The sequence below is a fragment of the Balaenoptera acutorostrata genome, chromosome 1, assembly GCF_949987535.1.
Source record: "Balaenoptera acutorostrata chromosome 1, mBalAcu1.1, whole genome shotgun sequence".
Lineage (NCBI taxonomy): Eukaryota > Metazoa > Chordata > Mammalia > Artiodactyla > Balaenopteridae > Balaenoptera > Balaenoptera acutorostrata.
Window position 1 is genome coordinate 108,982,539 of NC_080064.1, and position 21,982 is coordinate 109,004,520.

Below are 21,982 nucleotides of genomic sequence, written 5' to 3' on the forward strand. Positions count from 1 at the left end.
CATTACCTAGGTCATGATTTATCTGTAAAAGGACACTTTCTGTCTCCAGAAAGAATAAGTACCACCCCAAGTAACCCAACCTATGACTAAGAACTTAGAGGTTTCCTCAGACCTGCAGGATATTGACAAGCCAGCGTCCCTAACTTTTCCTTGTTAGCTACTCCACTCTATGTAGGAATTGACTAAAAATAACACTCAAGAACCTCTTCCTTGGGAAACAAAATATGAGAAAGGCTTTACTGAAACTAACGGGTTTTACAAAATCCTCCTGCATTGGAACCCGCACTGCCCCCCCACCAACCCCGCCAACTACACTAAACCTTTCACGCTGTTTGTTTAGGAATGTAATAATCAGGCTTTGGAAGTTCTTATGCAAAAACCTGGAGGAAAAAAATAGACCCATAGCCTACAATTGGGTCCAGTGGCCCGGGCATACCCAAATTGTTTAAAGGCAGTAGCTGCAGCCTTTAAATTCCTTTGTGGAATCCTCCTTGAAACTTGTTCAGGGAAGTGAATTAAATTTACAGGTTCCTCATGCTGTAGAAAGTTTGCTAAACATTGAGCATACACACCATTTCTTAGCTAGTAGATTAACATGAGATTCTACTTCTGTCTCCTAATCTGAGCATTCTTTGCTGCCGCTCTTTAAACCCTGTTACCTTCCTATGCTTACCTGACAGAGAGAGACTCAACTGTGCTGAATTTGGCTCCCCAAATCTAACTCCTAGACGAGTTTTACAGAAAACCCTATTAGCCAACCCAGATTTAGTACTCTGTGTTGGTGGCTCCTATGCCACAAATTCTGAAGGGGAACATCAAGCTGCATATACTGTAACTACTCAACACGAACTGTTAGAAAGAGGAGTCCCTTCCTCAGTTTAATTCAGCTCAACCTACAGAACTGTTTACCCTCATTTGAGCCTGTGAATTGGCAAAAGAAAAAACTGCAAATATCTACACTGATAGCAGGTATGCCTTCAGAGTAGTCCATGGCTTTGGTATGCTCTGGGAACAGAGAAGATTTTTAAGTCCAGTGATACACCTATAAAAATGGACCTCAGGTTGCTGACCTCCTCTCTGCACTATTATTGCCCTCACAAGTTGTTATCATAAAAATTGAGGCTCATACCCACTGATCAGACCCTGAATACCAGGGAAATGTGATGGCTCACTTTCATGCTAAGGCTACTACTCAAGAAATTACTAAGTTACCAAAACTTTGTAATTTAAATGAACTCCATAAAATGGCACATAGCCATTTTTCCTGAATTTCCACAACCTACCGTCCACGGTAGAGCCAAATCAGATTACTTAAGACAATTTGTGTAATAGGCAAAAAATTGTATCTGATGCTGAAAGATACAAAAGTGTCATGAAGAAGGATGAATATTTAACATAAAACAGAGGACTTTCGGAGGGCCCAAATGGCTGTCTGGTGCTTCCCGAATCTCTCTAACTACCACTCTTGCAAGCACTTTACGAGACTACCCACAATGGAATTGACAAAATGACTCAAATTATGAAAAAATATTAGTGATATGGTTGTTCTACATTAGTAAGACACGTTTATAATAAATGTTTAAACTGTCAATCATATAACATGGGTAAAACCATTAATGTAACTCCAGGGGCTGCTCCCCCACTGTCTGAACCATTTGAATATTTACGATTAAACTTTTTCAATTGTCTCCTTTAGGGGCTATCAATATGTACTTGTAATGGTGTGTCTAGAGGAATAGAAGCTTTCCCATGTTGGAAAGCTGATGCCAACATTGTAGCCAAGAAATTATTAGAAAATGTTTTTCCATTGTGGGGAATCCCAAATGAAATTTCAAATGTTAGAGGGACTCACTTTACTAGACAGGTTTTAAAACAACTAACCAAGGTTATTCAAACATTATGGCATTATCATTGTCCCAATCAGCCTCAGTCTTTAGGGAAGTTGAATGTACCAATGGCATTCTAAAATTTAAATTGGCAACACTGACTGAAAACACGGGAATACCTTGGCCTAAAGTGCTACCCTCAGCCCTCATGACAATGAGGTCAACACCTTTTGGGAAACATAAACTAACACCCTTGTGAAATCACCACTGGACAACCAATGCCTTTGATAAGAGAACCCCATGCACATCCTGCCCTTGTAAATTCTAATATGACCCAATACTGTAGGGCACTAATACAATATTCAAAAGCTTACAGTCAACAGGTCAAGGAGACTTTCAGAGATCCTTGGTCTGATAAGGACTTTGTATCCCTTACACTGGAACCTGGAGACTAGGTATTCTGGAAGAGACATCAATGAAAAACACCACTTGAACCTTGATGGAAAGGGGCCTACCAGGTTTTTTAAATTTCTCACACAGCAGTTAAATTACAGGATATTGAAACTTGGATGCATGTCTCTCAACTGAAGAGAAGCTTCCCCGTACCACCACCAGACTCTTGAACTTGTCAACCTTCATCTGACTTAAAATGAAAGATTTCCAGGAAAAAAAAAATCTTCCCTCAAAGCAGATGACAACACAAGGTAGACAGCTTACACCCAAGATCACAGAGCATGATTCTGCTGGATTCCCCATTCTCTTCCAGGACTTATTTTTATAACAATTATTGTGATATTGCTATTTTACAAACACAAAACATTCAAACTCATTTTCCTTTTTCTGTTAGGGATTTTCTCCACCCACTAAGGTCCACCATTCAATGCATACCCTACTTTACTAATCAAAATGATTGTTATGTTATTATTATTTAAGTGTAGCCACTTAAATGCTCAGGGAGCCCTCAGTTAATATTAGAACCAGGTTTTACACATACTTGGATGACAGGAAAAATGGCCTCACAGAAAGATTTAGTATCCATCCTTTGGCCATTCAGTTAATACTGATGGCCAATTAATCTGCCATTGAGAGGAAGCTTCAGAAGCCAAAGGATGGCTGTAATCACTGTAAACTTCATTGCTGGCAATCTGTCCCTATGCATAGAAAACCTTAATGGTACTGGACTTGATTTAGGACATGTTCTGGACTCACTCTTTAATCACACCCTTTGGTTTGACTCAGATGATGGAGACTGAACTCCTATATATAATGACACAGATTTTAAAATAGATAATGACAATGAAATCTTTGATTATACTATTAAGAAAATTACTGAAGCTAAACTCAACCAAATCTGCAAAACAAGAAAAAATTACATTGGGCTGCATCTTGTAAGTGCCTTTGAAAATCATAAACAAAACTTAAGCTGTTCCCCCAAATTGGCATGAGGTGGCCAGTTTTAACCAAACCTCTATCATTAGGAAAACTCTAATGCTATAACAAATCATTGTAAATAATAAACAGCCTCTGCATTCTTACTATATAAGCTATCTTATAACAATATACCTCTGAGCCTCATTCTAACTGTCCGTTTAAGAGTTCCCAGTTCATGAACTGTTTTTATGTGCACAATAAACTCTTACTAATCACTATTTTTAGTGATCCAATAGTTTCAATGTTGTCATTTCTGGATTTTTAACACTCAGTTCCCTCTAACTTTCTCATTCACACCAACTTTGGCTACCCATTCCCACCCCACTGCCATCATCTCCATCCTTCTTCTTGTTATTCTCTTTTTCCAGCTAAGAAGGTGTTTCTTCGCCTATCTGCTCTTTCAGCTCTATCTCAGGATATAATATTAGCATAGTGTTCCTTGTAAGAAACACACACACGACACACAGATATACATCAGAGGCCAAGGCCCAGTCCTGGCTGCATTTACTAAGATAACAGACCCTTTAACATCCTAGTCCATCAAGAGGTATAAAATACTAGTTCAGGAAGGGACTTCATCTTATTTTACAGATGAAGACATTGAGGCTCACAAAGAATAAGAAAGATATTTGACATATGTCAATAATATCTCAATAAAGCTGAGGGGGGATATATCTGAACCCCCATAATTGGTTGGTGGAAGAGCCATCATTAAAAATTTTGGCTTCAAACTCCCAACCTAGTATCTTTATCAGTATCATGCATCCTCTTCTTCTGACTTTCAGGGGTCACTGAGATATAAATAAAGCTAATTCTACTTTTAAAACAAGGCTCTTTTCTGAAACACATTTATTATTCTGGATTCTATAGGTCTATTATTTACTCTCAGCCAGTTCCCAAATAATAAATAGCACTTATCACAATAACAATTAAAATGTATCTAGGTAATTTTTTTGCATAAAAGCTGTTTTTTTGAAAACATCAATAAAATCAATAAGCCTCTGGCCAGGCTAACTAAGAAAGAGAGAAGACACAAATTACTAATAAAAGAAATGAAAGAGAGGACATCATTATAGATCCCATGGACATTAAAACGATAATACAGGAATACTATGAATAACTCTAATCCCAGAAATTTGATAACCTAGATGAAATGGGCCAATTTCTTGAAAAACACAATCTGCCAAAACTCACACAAGAAGAAATAGACAATCTGAATAGAACTATATCTGTTGAAGACATTGATTCAATAATTAATAACCTTCCAAAACAGAAAGCACCAGGGCCAGATGGGTTCACTAGTGAATTCTACCAAATATTTAGGGAAAAAATTACAACAATTCTCCACAGTCTCTTCCAGAAGATAGAAGCAGAGGAGATACTTTCTAACTCATTCTATGAAGCTAACATTACCCTAATATCAAAACCAGACAAAGGCATTATAAGGAAAAAACTACAAACCAATATCTTTCATGAACACATGTGCAAAAATTCTCAGCAAAATATTAGCAAATTGAAGTCAACAATGTATAAAAAGAATGACACAACACACCAAGTGAGATTTATTCCAGGCATGCAAAGCTGGCTCCAACATTTGAAAATCCCCTGATGTAATTCATCACATCAATAGGCTAATGAAGAAAAATCACATGATCTTATCAATAGATGTAAAAAAAAAGCATCTGACAAAATCCAACACCTATTCATGATTAAAACAAAACAAAACAAAACAAAAAACTCCCAGCAAAATAGGAATAAAAAGAAACTTTCTCAACTTGATAAAGAATATCTACAAAAAACATACAACTAACATTACACTTAGTAGTAAGAAACCAGAAGCTTTTCCACTCAGATCAGAAACAAGGTAAGGTTATCCCCTCTCACCACTCCTTTTCAACATCATATTGGAATTCCTAGCTAATGCAATAAGATAGGGAAAAGAAATAAAAGGTTTACAGAATGGAAAGGAAGAAATACAACTGTCTTTGTTTGCAATGACATTATTGTCTATGTAGAAAATCTGAAAGGATCAACCAAAAAACTCTTGGAACTAATAAGTGATTACAGTAAGGTTGCAGAATACAAGGTTAATATACAAAAGTCAGCTTCTTTCCTATATACCAGCAACATATAAGTGGAATTTGAAATTGAAACAATTCAATTTGCATTAGCACCCCCCAAAATGACATATTTAGGTATAAATCTAACAAAATGTGTACAAGACCCATGTGAGGAAAACTACAAAACTCTGAGGAAGGAAATCAAAGAAGAACTAAATAACTGGAGAGATATTTCATATTCATGGATAGGAAAATGCAATATTGTCAAGATGTCAGTTCTTCCCAACTTCATTTAAAGATCCAAGGCAATCACAGTCAAAATTCCAAGCAAGTTATTTTGTGGATATTGGCAAATTGATTCTAAGGTTTACATGGAGAGGCAAAAGAACCAGAAGAGTCAACATAATATTGAAGGAGAAGAACAAAGTCAGAGGACAGACACTACCAACGTTAAGACTTACTATATACCTATAGTAATCAAGAAAGTGTGGTAGTGGTGAAAGAATAGACAAATCAATAGAACAAAATTGAAAGCCCAGAAACAGACCCACAAAAATATAGTTGACTGATCTTTGACAAAGGAGTAAAGGCAATATAATTGAGAAAAGACAGTCTTTTCAACAAATGGTGCTGAACAATTGGACATCCACATGCAAAGAAAATGAACCTAGATACAGACCTTATACCCTTCACAAAAATTAACTCAAAATAGATCATAGACCTAGATGTAAAACACAAAACGATGAAACTCCTAGAAGATAATGTAACAGAAAATCTAGATGATTTTGAGTTTGGTAATGACTCCTTTTTTTTTTACTTTTTATTTATTTATTAATTTATATTAACATCTTTATTGGGGTATAATTGCTTTACAATGGTGTGTTAGTTTCTGCTGTTGGTGATGACTCTTTAGATACAATACCAAGTTTTAAAATTTAAAACTTCTGCTTTGCGAAAGACATGGTCAAGAGAGTAAGAAGACGAAGACAAATCACAGACATGGAGAAAATATTTGAAAAAGACATATATGATAAAGGACTGTTATCCAAAATACACAAAGAACTCTCAAAACTCAACAATAAGAAAACAAACAATTCAATTAAATAATGGGCAAAAGACCTGAACAGACACCAAAGAAGATATACAGAGAGCACATAAGCATATAAAAATGCTCAATATCAATGTCACCATGGAACTGCCAGTTAAAACAACAATAAGATACTACTATACATCGTTAGAATGGTGACCATCTAGAATACTCACAACACTAAATGCTGGTGAGGATGTGGAGCAATAGATACTTTCATTCATTGCTGGTGGGAATGCAAAATGCTATAGCTACTTTTGAAGACAGTTTGACAGTTTCTTACAAAATTAAACATATTCCTACCATATGATCCAGCAACCACACTCCTCACTATTTACCCAAATGAGTTGAAAACTTATGTCCACATAAAAATCTGCACACAATATTTATAGCAGCTTTATTCATAATTGCCAAAACTTGGAAGCAACCAAGATGTTCTTCAGTAGACGAACAGATAAATAAACTGTGGTACATCCAGAAAATGAAATATTTTTCAGTTCTTAAAAGAAATGCACAATCAATCTATTAAAAGACATGGAGGAATCTTAAATGCATATTACTAAGTAGAAGAAGCCAGTTTGAAAAAGCTAGATAGTGTATGACTGCAACTATATGACATTCTAGAAAAGGCAAAACTATGGTGACAGTAAAAAGATCAGTGGTTGCCAGGGATTAAAAGGGAGGGAAGGATGAATAGGTGGAGCAGAGTATTTTTAGGGCAGTGAATAGTCATTCTATATGATACTGTAATGGTGGATGCATGTCATCATAGTTTTGTGAAAACCTATAGAATGTACAATACCAAGAACGAACCCTAATGTAAACTACTGACTTTGGGTGATAATGATGTTCATCAATTGCAACAAATACCAATAAATATACGACACTGGTGCAGGATGTTGATATTGGGGGAAGAGGCTATGCATGTGCGGGGTCAGGGATAGGTATATGGGAACTCTTTGTACTTTCCACGAATTTTGCTCTGAACTTAAAACTGCTCTAAAAATAAAGTCTATTTTTTAAAAAGAATGATCACAAGAATATAAATTTTTAAAATGCCTTTGACAAAGTGAGTGTAGGCTTTGTGAATTGAGAGCCTAGGATTCTGACATTATTTCTGCCAAAGGCTACTGTGCAACTGTGATCAAGCAACTGTATCTTTGGGCCTGAGTGTTCTCAGGTCTAAAATAACTCTCAGGTTATTTTAGCTCTAACATTATTCTCTGGGTCAGTGAAATTTAAGTGGTACATATTGACAGTGACCCAATGGAGCATGAAGCAAAATCTAACCACCTCCAAAGCTGCACTTCAACCACTAAGCAAGTCAGTGATGATTTAGTATTTCAGTAACTGGTGCTCACAGGTAACTGTATAATAGATTATCCCCATATTAATTGAATGCCTTCCAAAAGTTATAGGAAAACAGCCATTAAAGACAGACTGACAAATCTAGCCAACAGGCCATTATTTGGCAATTTTGTAAGCTTATTTTTAAAATTGAGCTGATCACACTGTAGTGTATACAGAAGTAGAAATATAAGATTGTACACATGAAAGTTATATAATGTTATAAACCGATGTCACCTCAATAAAAAATAAATTTAAAATATTGAGTTTATCCAAATTGCCATTCTAGAAACCAGGGGCATGAGCTTCCAAGAGAATGGGTTGGAGATGGAGGAGCCTCTGTGTAAGTCTACCTCCTCAGGCACTGATGTGGGTCAGCTTTCACCACCAAAACATCTCAGGTAACAGGAGATTCGTATGTGCTCCCATCAATGCAGAAAAGAGACACTACTCACGTGACTTGAAGAGTTCCATGAAATCTCAAGCACCCATGAGATCATATATTTGGTGAATACATGCATTGTTAGTTAGAATAAAACCAAATTACTCTGAATAATATAAAGTAATTAATAATAAGAATACAGGGACTTCCCTGGTGGTCCAGTGGTTAAGACTTTGCTTTCCAATGCAGGGGGTACAGGTCTGATCCCTGGTCAGGGAGCTAAGATTCCCCATGCCTCAGGGCCAAAAAATCAAAACATAAAACAGAAGCAATATTGTAACAAATTCAATAAAGACTTTAAAAAAAATGGTCCACATCAAAAAATCTTAAAAAAAAATAAATAAAAATCAAACACAACTTGGTTCTGCGTTGTGGACCTTTTTTAAAAAATAAAATAAAATAAAAATACTATAGACTTTTCTTTAAAGAATTTCCAGGAAGGTCTTAAGAGAAAGCACTACAGTTAAGGTACAAAGCCTGAATACAGACCCTGAAAGCTGCTACGATAGCAATGACTTAATTCTGACAGAAGAAGTCTCTGAACAAAGAGTCTCTTACCCACTGTGGGACACAGAGGAGAATCCTGCTTTCTCAGGCTGAGTCTTCTGCTTATTCACTCCCCTCTCAGCAGGTCCCTTCTTCTCTAAGGGCTGATGCATCACAGTCTTCAGTTGGAGCATTTTCTCACAAAGAACCCTCTTACTGCCTCCTTTAAAAGGAAAGATAGAAAAGAAATGCATCTGCGTCTCCACAATGGCTAGACTTTCCTCCAAAGCTACCTAGAGGAATCAAAACAAAATAATGGTTTAAAGAGGCCAGATTACTATGAAGGGTCCCCTAGGAGCATCAAAATCACAAGAGCAGAACCTACAAGAAAGTAAACAATGAAGCCTACAATGTGCCCCCTGGAACAGTTCTTTTTTTTTTTTTAATTAATTAATTTATTTATTTATTTTTGGCTGTGTTGGGTCTTCGTTTCTGTGCGAGGGCTTTCTCTAGTTGGGGCAAGCGGAGGCCACTCTTCATCGCGGTGCGCTGGCCTCTCACTATCGCGGCCTCTCTTGTTGCGGAGCACAGGCTCCAGATTTTGCTCCTTATATTCTTTTAAGAGCATAGTGATCAATAACTGGAGTATATGTTCTAAGTATGACTAATAAATTTAGCATAATGATTTTTCATTAATCATAATCGTTTCATTCCATAATAATTAATATATCCCGATGCAATGTTGGATTTCTTTCCCTTGAAGTAGGGAAACATGTAGGGGTTTCATTTAACAAGAAGTCAATTTTAACTTTCTGAACTCCCATCCTCACCCAACTTTGCTACTTAACAGATGATTGTTTTTGCATTGCTTTTAAAAAAAATCTGTATAAACATTATACTCTACTAATGTCTGTTTTGAATTGAATTCTGGATCTACAATTTACTTTCCACTTTGTCAAAGCCCTTAAAATATTTTATCTCCTTTAATATGATTAATGGATACTTAATGTTGGTGCTGATTTTAAAAATCTAACAGATTTATTTATTCTTTCACTTGGGTCTTGATACAGTTGCCTGGGCTGCCAAAAAGCCATTGGGAATGGCCCTTGACAGAGCCCAGTAAGACCTAGGCCATGGAATGGAGGGAATGGATGGCAAATGCAAGCAATAGTTTTTAGTGACACAGCAGCTGAGACTATAAAGAGAGTCAGAGGCAGAACAGGAGTGAGAGGGATTACCTTGTTTCCCACTTCCTAAGCCTCCATTTCAATGGCATGCTGATAAGTGTTTAACAACAAGCACTCCTGGGGATAAAGTCCTGACTTGTAACATTTGCCTATCTCTGTGGAGTAAATACTCTCACTGTGGCCAATTTTAAGCTCCCAATGAGACATCACTGAATACAGAGGTGGGAAGGAATGCTAAGTAGCACACCGTGATATATATAGATATTATATCCACCACATAAATACTATAGACATACCACCTCACATCCATTAGGATGGCCACTATTAAAAAAAAAAACACCAAGCAAATGTCAAGGATGTGGAGAAATTGGAACTCTTATGCACTGCTGATGGGAATGTAAAACAGTACAGCTGCTATGGAAAATTGTATAACAGTTCCTCAAAAATTTTTTAAAAATAGGATTACCATATGATCCAGCAATTCTACTTCTGGGTACATACCCAGAAGAATTGAAAGCAGGGATTCAGAGATCTTTGTACAACCATATTCATAGCAGCATTATTCACTATAGCTAAAAGGTGGAAGCAACCCAATCGTCCATTCAGCAGAGGAATGGATAAACAAAATGTGGTATATAATACATACAATGGAATACCATTCAACCTTAAAAAAAGGAAATTCTAATGCATGTTACAATATGGATGAACCTTGAAGACATTATGCTAAGTGAAATAGGCCAGTCACAAAAGGGCAAAAGATTCTACTTATATGTGGTGAAATTCACATTTTTTTTTTAAGTGGGTACGATTCCACTTACATGTGGTACCTAGAATAGTCAAACTAATAGAGTCAGAAATAAGAATGGTGGTTACCAAGGGCTGGGGGGAAGGAGATATGGAGAGTTACTGTTTAATAGGTAGAGAATTTCAGTTTTGCAAGATGAAGAGTTCTGTGGATGGATGGTGAGTTGTGATAGTAGCATAATAACATGAATGTACTTAATGCCACTGAACTGTACACTTAAAAATGGTTAAGATGGTAAACCTCAAGAGCGTAGATAATAGTAAAATGCAAAATAATTAGGAATAAATGAGTTTTAATATTCACAATTTAATATTCACAATAACATGAATAAATCCCTCCAACACACTATGTTCAGCAAAGGATGCCTCTGGACAGAATGTTTTTGAATATCCAAAACATAGCTATTTTAATATTCTTCTGTGTTACTCATGTATGATTCCAGTTAGTTCCAGACAGGTAGAAGAGGCAAAGCTAAGTTGTAGGCATAGAAATCAGAAGAGTAGTTGTTTCTTTGAAGTATTTTCACTGGAAACTTACATGAGGGAAACTTCCTGAGTCGATGTTCTATAGAACCTGGTCTGGCCAGTGGTTACAAGGGTATGTACATTTGTCAAGATTCATCAAGCTGTGCACTTTACATACATGCATTGTACTATTTGTAAGTTATATCACAATAACTACTGTTAGCAGTCCTAGAATTTCCATTTGATTTTTTAATAGATTCCTAATCTCTGATGTAAGTTTCCATCTTGTCATCTACATCCTTGAACACCTAAAACATACATAATTTAGTGTTCCTATCTGGTAACTCCAATAGCTTAATCATATTATGAGTCAGTTTCTATTGTTTGCTTTTTTCCTCTTGGTCTTATTTCTTTCTATGCCTGGAAAATGTGATTGGGTAATGGCCCGGATGTGTGAAAAACAATGGAGACTTTGAATAAAGTTATTGGTGGGGGGATATTATAGAGGGGCAGATTGCCTCAATCTATTCCATGACTAAACTGATTTACAGTTTGTTTGCCCTCATGGGAAGTCTTAATATATATCTGGTTTTTCCAACACACCTAGGCTGCTGCTTTAGGGCTCCCATCTGAGAAGCACCATCTCTTTGGAGGGTCCTGAACTTCAATTTATATCTATCTCCTTTGTACCATGGTACCACTGAAAACTGCTCTTCTTTCAGCTGTACTCTGGTTTCTTTCATAGCTTCATGCCGGCATAGAGCTGCATTTGCAAATGCTTTGAGGGGAAAGCCTTTACCAAGTGTCCAGCTCACTTCCCAATGCACTCCAGGATCCTGGCTCCTCAAGTCTGAATACTTGGACAGCTCCACAAGCCTTCCCTGCCCCCTCTCCGACCCCCAACTCCTCAATTCCCAATCCCTGATCCCATGAGATTACTTAAAGTGTTACTATTTTTTTCTGACTCTTAGCAGCTGCCCTCTACCCAGCTTCTCAGCCTCTTGTTCCTTGCCAAGAACTGGCAAATGTCCTGAGGGGAAAAAGCAGAGAATTGGTTTCATTCCAATGAGCTTCTCTCTAGAACTGGCTCTGTGTGTCTTAACTGCATTGGTAGCTTTCCAAAGACTTCAAACAGAATTCCTTTAAATCAGATTTTATCTACTTGTTTTCAGGGTGTGTGCTGTTTTGCTACAGATACTCCATCACAACTGAAAGAGGAAATCTACAAATTCCAGGTAAACTAAAATTTCCTACTTTGATTTCTTAAGGACAACAGAAAAGAAGGGGTCACTGATACATACCTGGATTTTTCTTATAATATTTGGGTAAGTCTGGTTGGATATTAAAAGCACTTCCTAGAATTACGTGCAAAAGACTTTCTACCATGAGCTGAAAAATCATCGTGCCTGCATAAGGTCCAAGGATTTGATGAAGTTTGATCCAGTTTCCTGCTGAACTGTCTGCACTTCAGTTAGATCAGTATCAAACCTTGCCAGTAACCAGTTTTCCAGATATTGGTCACTAATATGCAGGAGAAGAGGCCAACCAAGCCACTAAACATCCCTAATTTATTCTAGGGAATGTTGAAAGTCAGCAGTGGTACAGTTAGAAGTGGAAATAAACGGCTTAATAATAATAACAATAATAACAGCTTTCTTGTAGCTTTACTGTGAGGCCAGCACTGTTCCTCAGTGCTTTACTATGTAATAACTTATTAAGTTCACATAACAATCCTAAAAGATAGTGTAGGATATTACCATCCCCTTGCTGCAGATGAGAACGCTAAGGCACTGAAAGGCTGGCTAATTTTAAGGGTCCCACCCCTGTGACAGTGAGAGCCAGCACTCAGACCCAGGCAGTTTGCCTCCAGAGTCCTTCCCCTTGGCCACCATGCTCACTGGTAACTGAGAAGACTTCACTAAGATTTGCATCACCTCCTTCTTGTTCAACCTCCAAGATTTCAAAGAGAAAAAGAAGATTGAAAGGAAGGCCTACAAAACACTCAATTAACGAAAGAAGGAAGAAGAGGAGAGAAAGAGTAAAAAAAAACCATTTAATCTTCCCCAGAAACAGACTCCATGGTTCCAGAGATGATGCAATCACATCTCCCAACCAGAAGTGTTTATGGGCCTTGATTCTTCTGGTCTGAACTCGGGAGTTCCCTTAGAGGGGCTCCTAAGGGTAACAGTGCATTTTGTGTTCATAGGACAGAGGGGACAGCTGAGCACCCCCATCTTCTTGACTTAGGGACGAGGGAGTGCTCCTGGAGGGACAGTGAGGAGGGAGGACATCTCATAAAAAATGAGACAAAATCATGTTTTTCTAAGTTCATTAATGAATGTAACACTTTCATATTTAGCCATGTTCATGTACCTTTATCATTGAAAACAGTGTTTTCTTTACATTGATTCACATTTTTTTTTTACTCACATGTGTTGCCTACTTTTTTGTTTGCTAGGTCATTTAACATATTTCTTATGTTTATTTTCAAGCCCTTGTATAATGGTCCAGCATCTAGGCCACCCGGGGGTTGTCTCTACTGACTGATGTTTTCTTTCGATTATATGTCACTTTTTTTGCTTCACTGTGCCTCTTGTAACTTTTTAATATGTGCCAGACAGTGTGTTTGACAGTGTAGAGACAGAAGTAAATATTTACTCCCAGGTATGGACATACCCATTTTTCTATCAGGCCTCTAGTGTGAAGGGCTGAGTCAATCTAATGTGTCTGTCTTGAGTTGGGTTTGGTTTTGTTCGATTTATTAGATTTGGTTTTTCACTGGATTCAAATGTTTTTGAGTAGGATCAGAAATTTTTTTTCCAGCTGGGTTTGGGATCTGAGTACCAGAGAGACTCCGGACATTTTTTAAAATGCATTTCAGCCCAGCAACCAGCTTTTCTGAACCACGAGAGATATATTTCTCCTTTACAGCCTGGCTTTTCACTTTCTGGCTCATAGCAGAGATCTTTTTGCTCTTCAGTTCTGCTGTCAGCTTTCTGCAATCTGCTGCTTCTTCCTGCTAGTCTTTAGAGGATCCAAGGTATATGAATGTAAACTCACATTTTCATTTAAAAAGTAAATCATGAGTATTATAAATGTGTGTGTATGTATTTGTATGTTATGTGTCCATATTAATAGATAGTGTTAAAAATAACTCAGAGACAATTATGAGTACATAATTTACTCTCATATATGAAGGAGAACTGTTGATCTTCAAATAAAGCCCCCTCCCACCCCGGCCCACCAAATATATTAAAACAAAATAGGTGAGGGGGAGAAAAGAAAACACAGCCAGGGAATGATGGATTTCTCTCTCTCTCCCCTTCCTTTTTTTCATAAGCTGATATTCTGGAATCTCTAAAAGGACAGTCTGAGTAGTCTGCCTTAGGAACAATTTCACTGGTTCATGGGAGAAACCAATATCAGTGATTTTGGGGTTTTCTGGATAGCATTGAAAATTTAGCTAAAAATTGTGCATGACAAGTTATATCTGCCAGTGCCCGTCTGTTGGAACCTCTGTATTAGTTAGACCAGGTTTGTGCCATTTTCTTCTTCAGAATTTTTAACCTGCCAGCGTTTGGTCAAAATTCTGCTTCTAATGGAGCCAATTTGACTATGGCAGCCTCAGTCTCTTTTTGATACATAATAATCAGTAGGATGTTACCACAGGATAATGGTTCTGTACCAACATTTATACACATGAATATTAGTGGAAGAAGTATGAGTAAAATCACAAATATCATAAGTAATTTGGAATCAACTTCATATCCAATTTTCCAGTTCGCCTAGGCCTAACTAAGAGAATAGGGCTCAAGAATCAGTTTGGTCAACCTTAGCTAACAAGGTAAACTTTTTAATTGACTGATTGATTAATTTTTTAAGTCCTTAGTTCAAAAAGGTAAAATAGCATTTGTGTAGCTGGCCAGTAAATAGTAAAGGGTAATTTCACAATTATGGACTCTTCTAGGTAACACATTTATGCTAATTTGTAGAGTATCTAAAGCTTGAGCTGTTTTATTTATTTGAACCAAAGTCAGTGATAAGTTATGGGTCACGTGTTCTAGTTTAAGAACAATGAGCCAGAGTAGAAATCCTCATACATCACAAACTGGTGAAATCTATAGAGTCTCAGATCATATCTTTAGCATGTTAGGTTCTTAATTTTATATAAATAACTGCTTTTTTTTCTGTTGTTAGAATGGCCAGACGCCAATGGTCCAGGTGGCATTTTTGATTTGGTGAGCATGGGAAAGTCATCTCATTACTCAAAATAATTAATAATAATAATAATAGTAATAATAACTTCAGGGATACACATAGAAAAGGCACAAAATAATTATCTATGAAAATTGAAAGGAGCCAAATACTCTCTGAACTTATAAACAGTAACATTTACCTTTTAAAAAAATACTTAATTTCTCTTATTTTCAATTTATATAAGTGATTGTTAGTATACATAAACCAACCTAGGCAGTACATCTTTTGAATTTTTAGAGACCTAGTTTGTCTATATGCTCCAGAAGAGAATAAATTATACCAATTTGTTTCCTAATAGTTGCACAAGTGACAAAAGATATGTGTACAAAAATGATGACTACAGCATTATTTGTAATCATAAAACCATGAAACCAACCCACTTTAAAAAACAATGTGTAAAGGGTACAAACAAAGGTACAAACAAAGGAAGAAATGCCTTCATCAAAAATAAGGCAGAGGATAATAACAATGATTGAGCAATTACTAAATCCAGGCACATCTGGCTGGTAAGCTACTATTTACACAGTTAAAAAAAAATGAAGTACATAAAATTTGTTACTAGCTCAAAGAGGAAAAAGATGATTTCATCCAGAACCAATGCTCTTAAACACAGGTTACATCAGGCCTCTCTTGTTCCTGCTTCTAGGAAGTTCGTGTCTCCCAATTGTATATTTCTTCCCAACAGATCTTCTGGGAGGATATGAGAGGACAAGAAGTGGCCATTAGATGACAGAAAGGTAAGTGAGCAATTCGTTGATACCAGTTTGGATATTGTAAAAGATTTACACCTTCCCCTGGTATGATGTAATGACCAAACTCTGGGTAATGGCAAAATGCACTTACGCCACAGAGACACAGTAAACTTCCTATTTTCATTGTAATAGAGAGTGATCTCTCATTTAACACAAATGGATTCCACCCACTTTCTGCAATATGACTAGGCAGGCTCCAAAGCCTCATAAAACTAGGGAGATTAGATCCACAAATTAAGTTGTTTGTCACATTTGAAGCCGTTGTGTAGGGTGATTCTGAAACTAGGGCACCTGAATGGTCTCACCCTGCCTTGACCCTCACCAGCTTCAGAAATCAGTACCCCCCCCCCCAGATGCCCAGGGAGGGCACTCTCCTCACCCAACCACCAGCCAAGTGGGGCCCAAGGCAAGCTTAACACCCAAGGAGCTCATTTAGGACTTGTGGAACCAATGCATTTTGAGAGTCTGAACATACAAATAGACAATGGCTAGATGATAGAGAAATATAGAACTCTGATCCACAACCTGCAGCCACCCGTCCAGGAAACCAACACTTTCTATCTAACAATAAACCCTCAGGAAGCTAACCTGCTATAAGTCAGATTTGTAGGAAGTCAGACTGTTATCTCTAGTAACAATCCAGGAAGCTAAACAATAAGTTCTGGAATAATTGGCTCAAAATGGCCAGGACTTCATTAATAAATGATAGTTTCCCTAATTTTTATTCCCATTGCAACTTAGAACCAACTAGAGAAAGCCAAATATGCACCCCCAACCAGTCATACAGGACGCCTGGCTTCCAGTTAGTCCACCTACAGCTTCTCCATGCTGACAGCCTCCAATCAGGGCACACCTGAAGCCTTCCCTTTTTTTCATTATAAAGCTTTCCTACTCCTCCGCCCTTGAGTCTCTGCTAAAATGCAAGTGACCCTGGCTGACTCCCTTGTAATAATAGCAAGCTCTGAATAAACTGCCTCTGCTTTTCTCATTTGGTTGGTATTTGTTTATTTCCATACATTGTAGCCTTTAAGCTTTTAGTCCTTTGAAGAACTCTGAGAGCAGAAATAGAAGAAAGGTTTTTCAAAACGGAGAGTCTTATTTTAAAGGGCTCTATTTTGGTCAATTGATTTTGAAGTGTGCAATGTCCCACAGGTGGGACAATGGCGGGGCCTACGGGGCACCACCTGTGCTGCTTGAGTTCCATGCACTCAACTCAATTGCATTCAGTCTCAGTGGGGGGTGGGTCAGTGGGTGGGCATGGGGAAAGGTTCAGGGCCAAAAGGGAAACTTCAGGAGGAGGAAAAGAAGAAGGGGAGGCATGGTCAAGGACAACAAGACCTCCTAGGAGGCTTGTGCAGAGACCCAGGCCAGATCCTGAGAGAAGAGAACTGTTTTTATTCTGTATCAGAATGGGGAGGGAGAAATGGAGAGAGAGGACCTGAAAGAGAGAAATGTACAAGAACCTGTAGTTGTTTAAGAACAAAGTTGGAAAACATTGTGGATGTTTTCACATCAAAAATATTAAAGGACAGGGAGTGGTCAAGATGCTCAAGGAACTCGGGAGAAGAACTGATGAACACAGTGAGGAGTTTAACAAAGAGTTAGAAAATATAAAGAAGAACCAAATAGAGCTGAAGAATAACTGAAATAAAAATACACTAGAAGGAATCAACAGCAGATTAGATGATACAGGGGAATAGAATAGCAAACTGAAAGACAGAGCAGTGGAAACCACTCAAGCTGAAGAGAAAAAGGAAAAACAAATTTTAAAAAATGAGGACAGTTTAAGAGACTTCTGAGACAATATCAAGCATACTAACATTTGCATTATACGGGTCCCAGAAGGAGAAGACAGAGAGAAAGGGACAGAGAACATACTTGAAGACATAATAGCTGAAGACTTCCCTAACCTGGGAGAGGAAACAGACATTCAGGTCCAGGAAGAACAGAGAGTCCCAAACAGGATCAACCCAAAGAGGATCACACTAAGACACGTTATTAAAATGGCAAAAATTAAAGATAAAGAGAGAATATTAAAAACAGCAAGGGAAAAACAAGAAGTTACATATAAGGGAACTCCCATAAGGCTATCAGCTGACTTTTCAGCAGAAACTCTGCATGCCAGAAGGGAGTGGCATGATATATTTAAAGTGATGAATGGGAAAAATGTAAATACTCTACCCCACAAGGCTCTCATTCAGATCTGAAGGAGAGATCAAAAGTTTTACAGACAAGCAAAAGTTAAAAGTGTTCAGCACTATGAAACCAGTTTTACAAGAAATGTTAAAGGAACTTCTTTAAGCAGAAAAGAAAAGGCCACGACTAGAAATATAAAAATTATGAAAGGAAAAATCTCATTGGTAAAGGCAAATATACAATAAAGGTAGTAGATCAAGTACTTATAAAGCCTAGTAGGAAGGTTAAAAGACAAAAGTAGTAAAATCATCTATAGCCACAATAAGTAGTTAATGGAAACACAGAAAGATGTAAAATATGATGTCAAAAACAGTAATCATAGGAGGAGGGGAGTAAAAATGCAGGGTTGTTAAAATGAGTCTGAACTTAAGAGATCAGCAACTTAAAATAATCATACATAAATACAGATATAAAGATTACTATATATAAACCTCTGGTAATCACAAACCAAAAATCTATAATAGATACACACACACTGTTATTTTTAAATGGGTATTTGATACATGTAAAAGAAATAAACTCAGTTAGAATCTATTTTAGCACTGTAAACTGAATTGGTTTAAAATCAACATCACCCAAAGCTCAATGAGTATCCACAGTGTCCAGGTTTTGGTCTTTAATACCATTGCCCACAAAATGAAGCAGACTTCTTAAAGAAATGACTACTTCCAGGAATGGTGCAGGGGAATTACAAGGTGAGCATGGGAAAGCTTGGACCAGAAAGCAATGCTCATTAACAAACTATTAGGATCTTTTCAAAAACACATAGCCAGCTTTAAGGAATTCCCAGTGGCATAAGTTGTGATAATTTGAGCATGAAAAGGAATTGTGATTTTTGTGCAGGGGTCAGTAAACTATGGCCTACTGGCAAATCTGGCACACAGCCTGTTTTTGTAAATTTTTTTTTTTTTTTTTTTTGGAACAGAGCCAGGCCTATTCATATATGTATTATGTATGGCTGCTTTTGTGTTACAATGGCAGAGTTGAGCAGTTGTAACAGAGACCATATGGCCTGCAAAGCCTAAAATATTTACTATCTGGTACTTTTCAGAAAAGAGTTTGCTGACCGCAGTCTAGTGGATTAAAAAACAGAATATTGGAGTCCATAAATGATAATCAAAGAGATGAAGTCATTTGCATGTTGAAGTACTTAGGTTCAAAGATCATGATGTCTGTAAATTCCTCAAAATGGTTCAACAAGAACATATAATTAAGTAAATGTAAACCATCTGATTTCTATCTTCATAGATTAGTGTTGACTGTTTTGAAATTCACATAAATAAATATACTTTTTGTGTGTGTCTGGCTCTTTCTTTTCATGCAACATAATGTTTTTGATGCATCTGTGTTTTTGAGTGTATTATTTTGGTGTTATTCATGAAGGTTATTCCTGTGTGTGTCCGTATCACTGTTGATGGATAACTGAGCTGTTTCTAGTTTTGGCTATTGTGAACAAAGCTGCTATGAATATGCTTGTACAATTCCTTTCTGTAGACATGTGCATTCATTTTTCTTCAGTATATACTTTGTAGTAGAATTGCTCAGTCACAGGGTAGGTGTACTTTATTAGAAACTGCCAAAACAGTTTTCCAGAATGACTGTGCGATTTTACCTTCTCAACAGCAGCAAGATATAAGTTATTCCACGTTCTTGTCAGCATTTGCCGTTCTCTGTCTTTAAAGTTTTACTTATTCTTATGGGTGCATAAAGGTATCTCATTGTAGTTTTAATTTGTGTTTCCCTAATAAGTAATGATATTGCACATCTCTTAGGTCTTTTGCCCATTTAGAAATTCTCTTTTGTGAAGAAAGTCTATTCCAGTATTTTGCTCATTTTTATATGGCTTGGCTTTTGTTATTATTTCTATGAGTTCTCTATACATTCAATACTAGAGTCATTTTCAGTTAAGGATATTGCAAATATCTTCTCCTAGTCTGTGGCTTGCCTTTTTACTTTATGGTGATTTTGGCTGAGCAAAAGTTTTTAATTTTGATGAAATCTAATTTCTTTATTTTTTCTTTTATTGTTAAGGCATCTTACCCTAAGACATCTCTCCTAACCCCAGGTTGTGAATATATTTTCCTACATTTTCTTCTAGAAGCTTTAATGTTTTAGCTTTCAGCTTTTACATATATGATTCATCTCCTGACCTCAGCACAATACTTAATCACTAGAGAATCCATAGCTTGCTTGCAGACCACCAACCCAGACTCCCCAAAATTTTTACAACCTTTGATGTAAAAACATTCACAATAGTTTCCTGCTCTGCTCTTTGATAACTACAGATCCTTGTACTTCCATCTCTCACTCTTTCTTTGGCCCTCTCTTTCCTTCTCTCTCTTCCTCTTATCCCTACAGCTGAGAAAACCAGAAAAACCTAAAACTGAGAAGAAAGACCTGGTCAATCAGTGCTCAGGAGCACAGGTTCCAGTTTGTAAAACTGATTCAGCCCTTGTGTGGCCTTGGACAAGTAACTTAAACTTTATGTGCTTCAATTCTTTCTTCTGTAAAATGGGCCTAATAGGAGTAGTCTACTTCATTCCACCATTGTTAGCTGTGCCTGAATTTAGTAGCTACTCGATCAATAATGTTATACTTAGTAGAATCATCATTTTCATTGTCATTATCCTCTGCATTATTTTTGAAAAACACTGTGCTGATATTTTGCACCTTAGTTTTACGTCTTCGAGAAGTTATTGTAAATGGAATAATGGAATATGAACGCTGTTGTGTTCTCCATAATGGCTCTGAGTTTTATTCATATTGTTGAGTATATCAAAAGTTTATTACTTTTTATTGCTGAGTAGTATTCCATTGCATGGATATACCACAATTTGTTTACCAGTGTCCTGATAATGGACATTTGGGTTGTTTGAAGTTTTGGCTATTGTGAATAAAAATGCTATGAACATTCTTGCTACAATTTTTTTTGTATGGACATGTGTTTTCATTTCTCTTGGAAGAATATCTAGGTGAAGTGTTTCTGGGAACAAAAGGATATTTATGTAAATTTATGTTTAAATGTATAAGAAATTGTCAAACCAAAGTGGTTATAACATTTTACAGTTCCACTAAAAATGTATGAGAATTCCGGTTTTTCCACATCTTCACCAAGATTTGATGTTTTCAGACATTATAATTTTAGCCATGCTACTGAGTGGAGTGGTATCTCAATGTAGTTTTAATATCTATTTCCCTGACAGCTAATGATATTGAACACTTTTTATGTGCTTACTAGACATTAATATATCTTCCTCTTTGAAGTGTGTTTAAGCTTTTGCCTGTTTTAAAAACTGGGTGTTTCCATTTTTAATACTGAACTGTAGTAGTTCATTATATATTCTGGAGACAGTCTTTGTCAGATATCTTTTGTAACTATTTTCTTCCAATCTGTGACTTGACTTTTCACTTACTTAATGGTATATTTTCATGAGAAGACTTTTTAATGTTGTTAAAGCCTAATGTATCATTGTATTTTTTATTTCTTTCTGTGTCATATTTAGAAAACCTTTGCTTACTACCAGGTCATAATGATAGTCTCATGTATTTTCTTATAAAACATTATAGCTTTAGTTTGTATGGTTTGATCTATGATCCAACTCAAATTAGCTTTTGTGTATATTGTGAGGTAGGGATTGCAGG

General features: G+C 36.8%; 1 protein-coding gene across 6 annotated transcripts in view; it reads right to left on the reverse strand.

Moving 5' to 3' along the window:
* The window catches only part of LOC103016598 (myomegalin), a 61,512-nt gene that overhangs the window by 11,260 nt on the left and 28,270 nt on the right, over positions 1–21,982 (reverse strand). For all 6 annotated transcript variants that reach the window (XM_057546323.1, XM_007177939.2, XM_057546324.1 and 3 more), the window contains one exon: positions 8,752–8,902. In XM_057546323.1, coding sequence (XP_057402306.1) covers positions 8,752–8,902 — 151 coding nt within the window. The remainder of the gene's footprint in view (positions 1–8,751; positions 8,903–21,982) is intronic.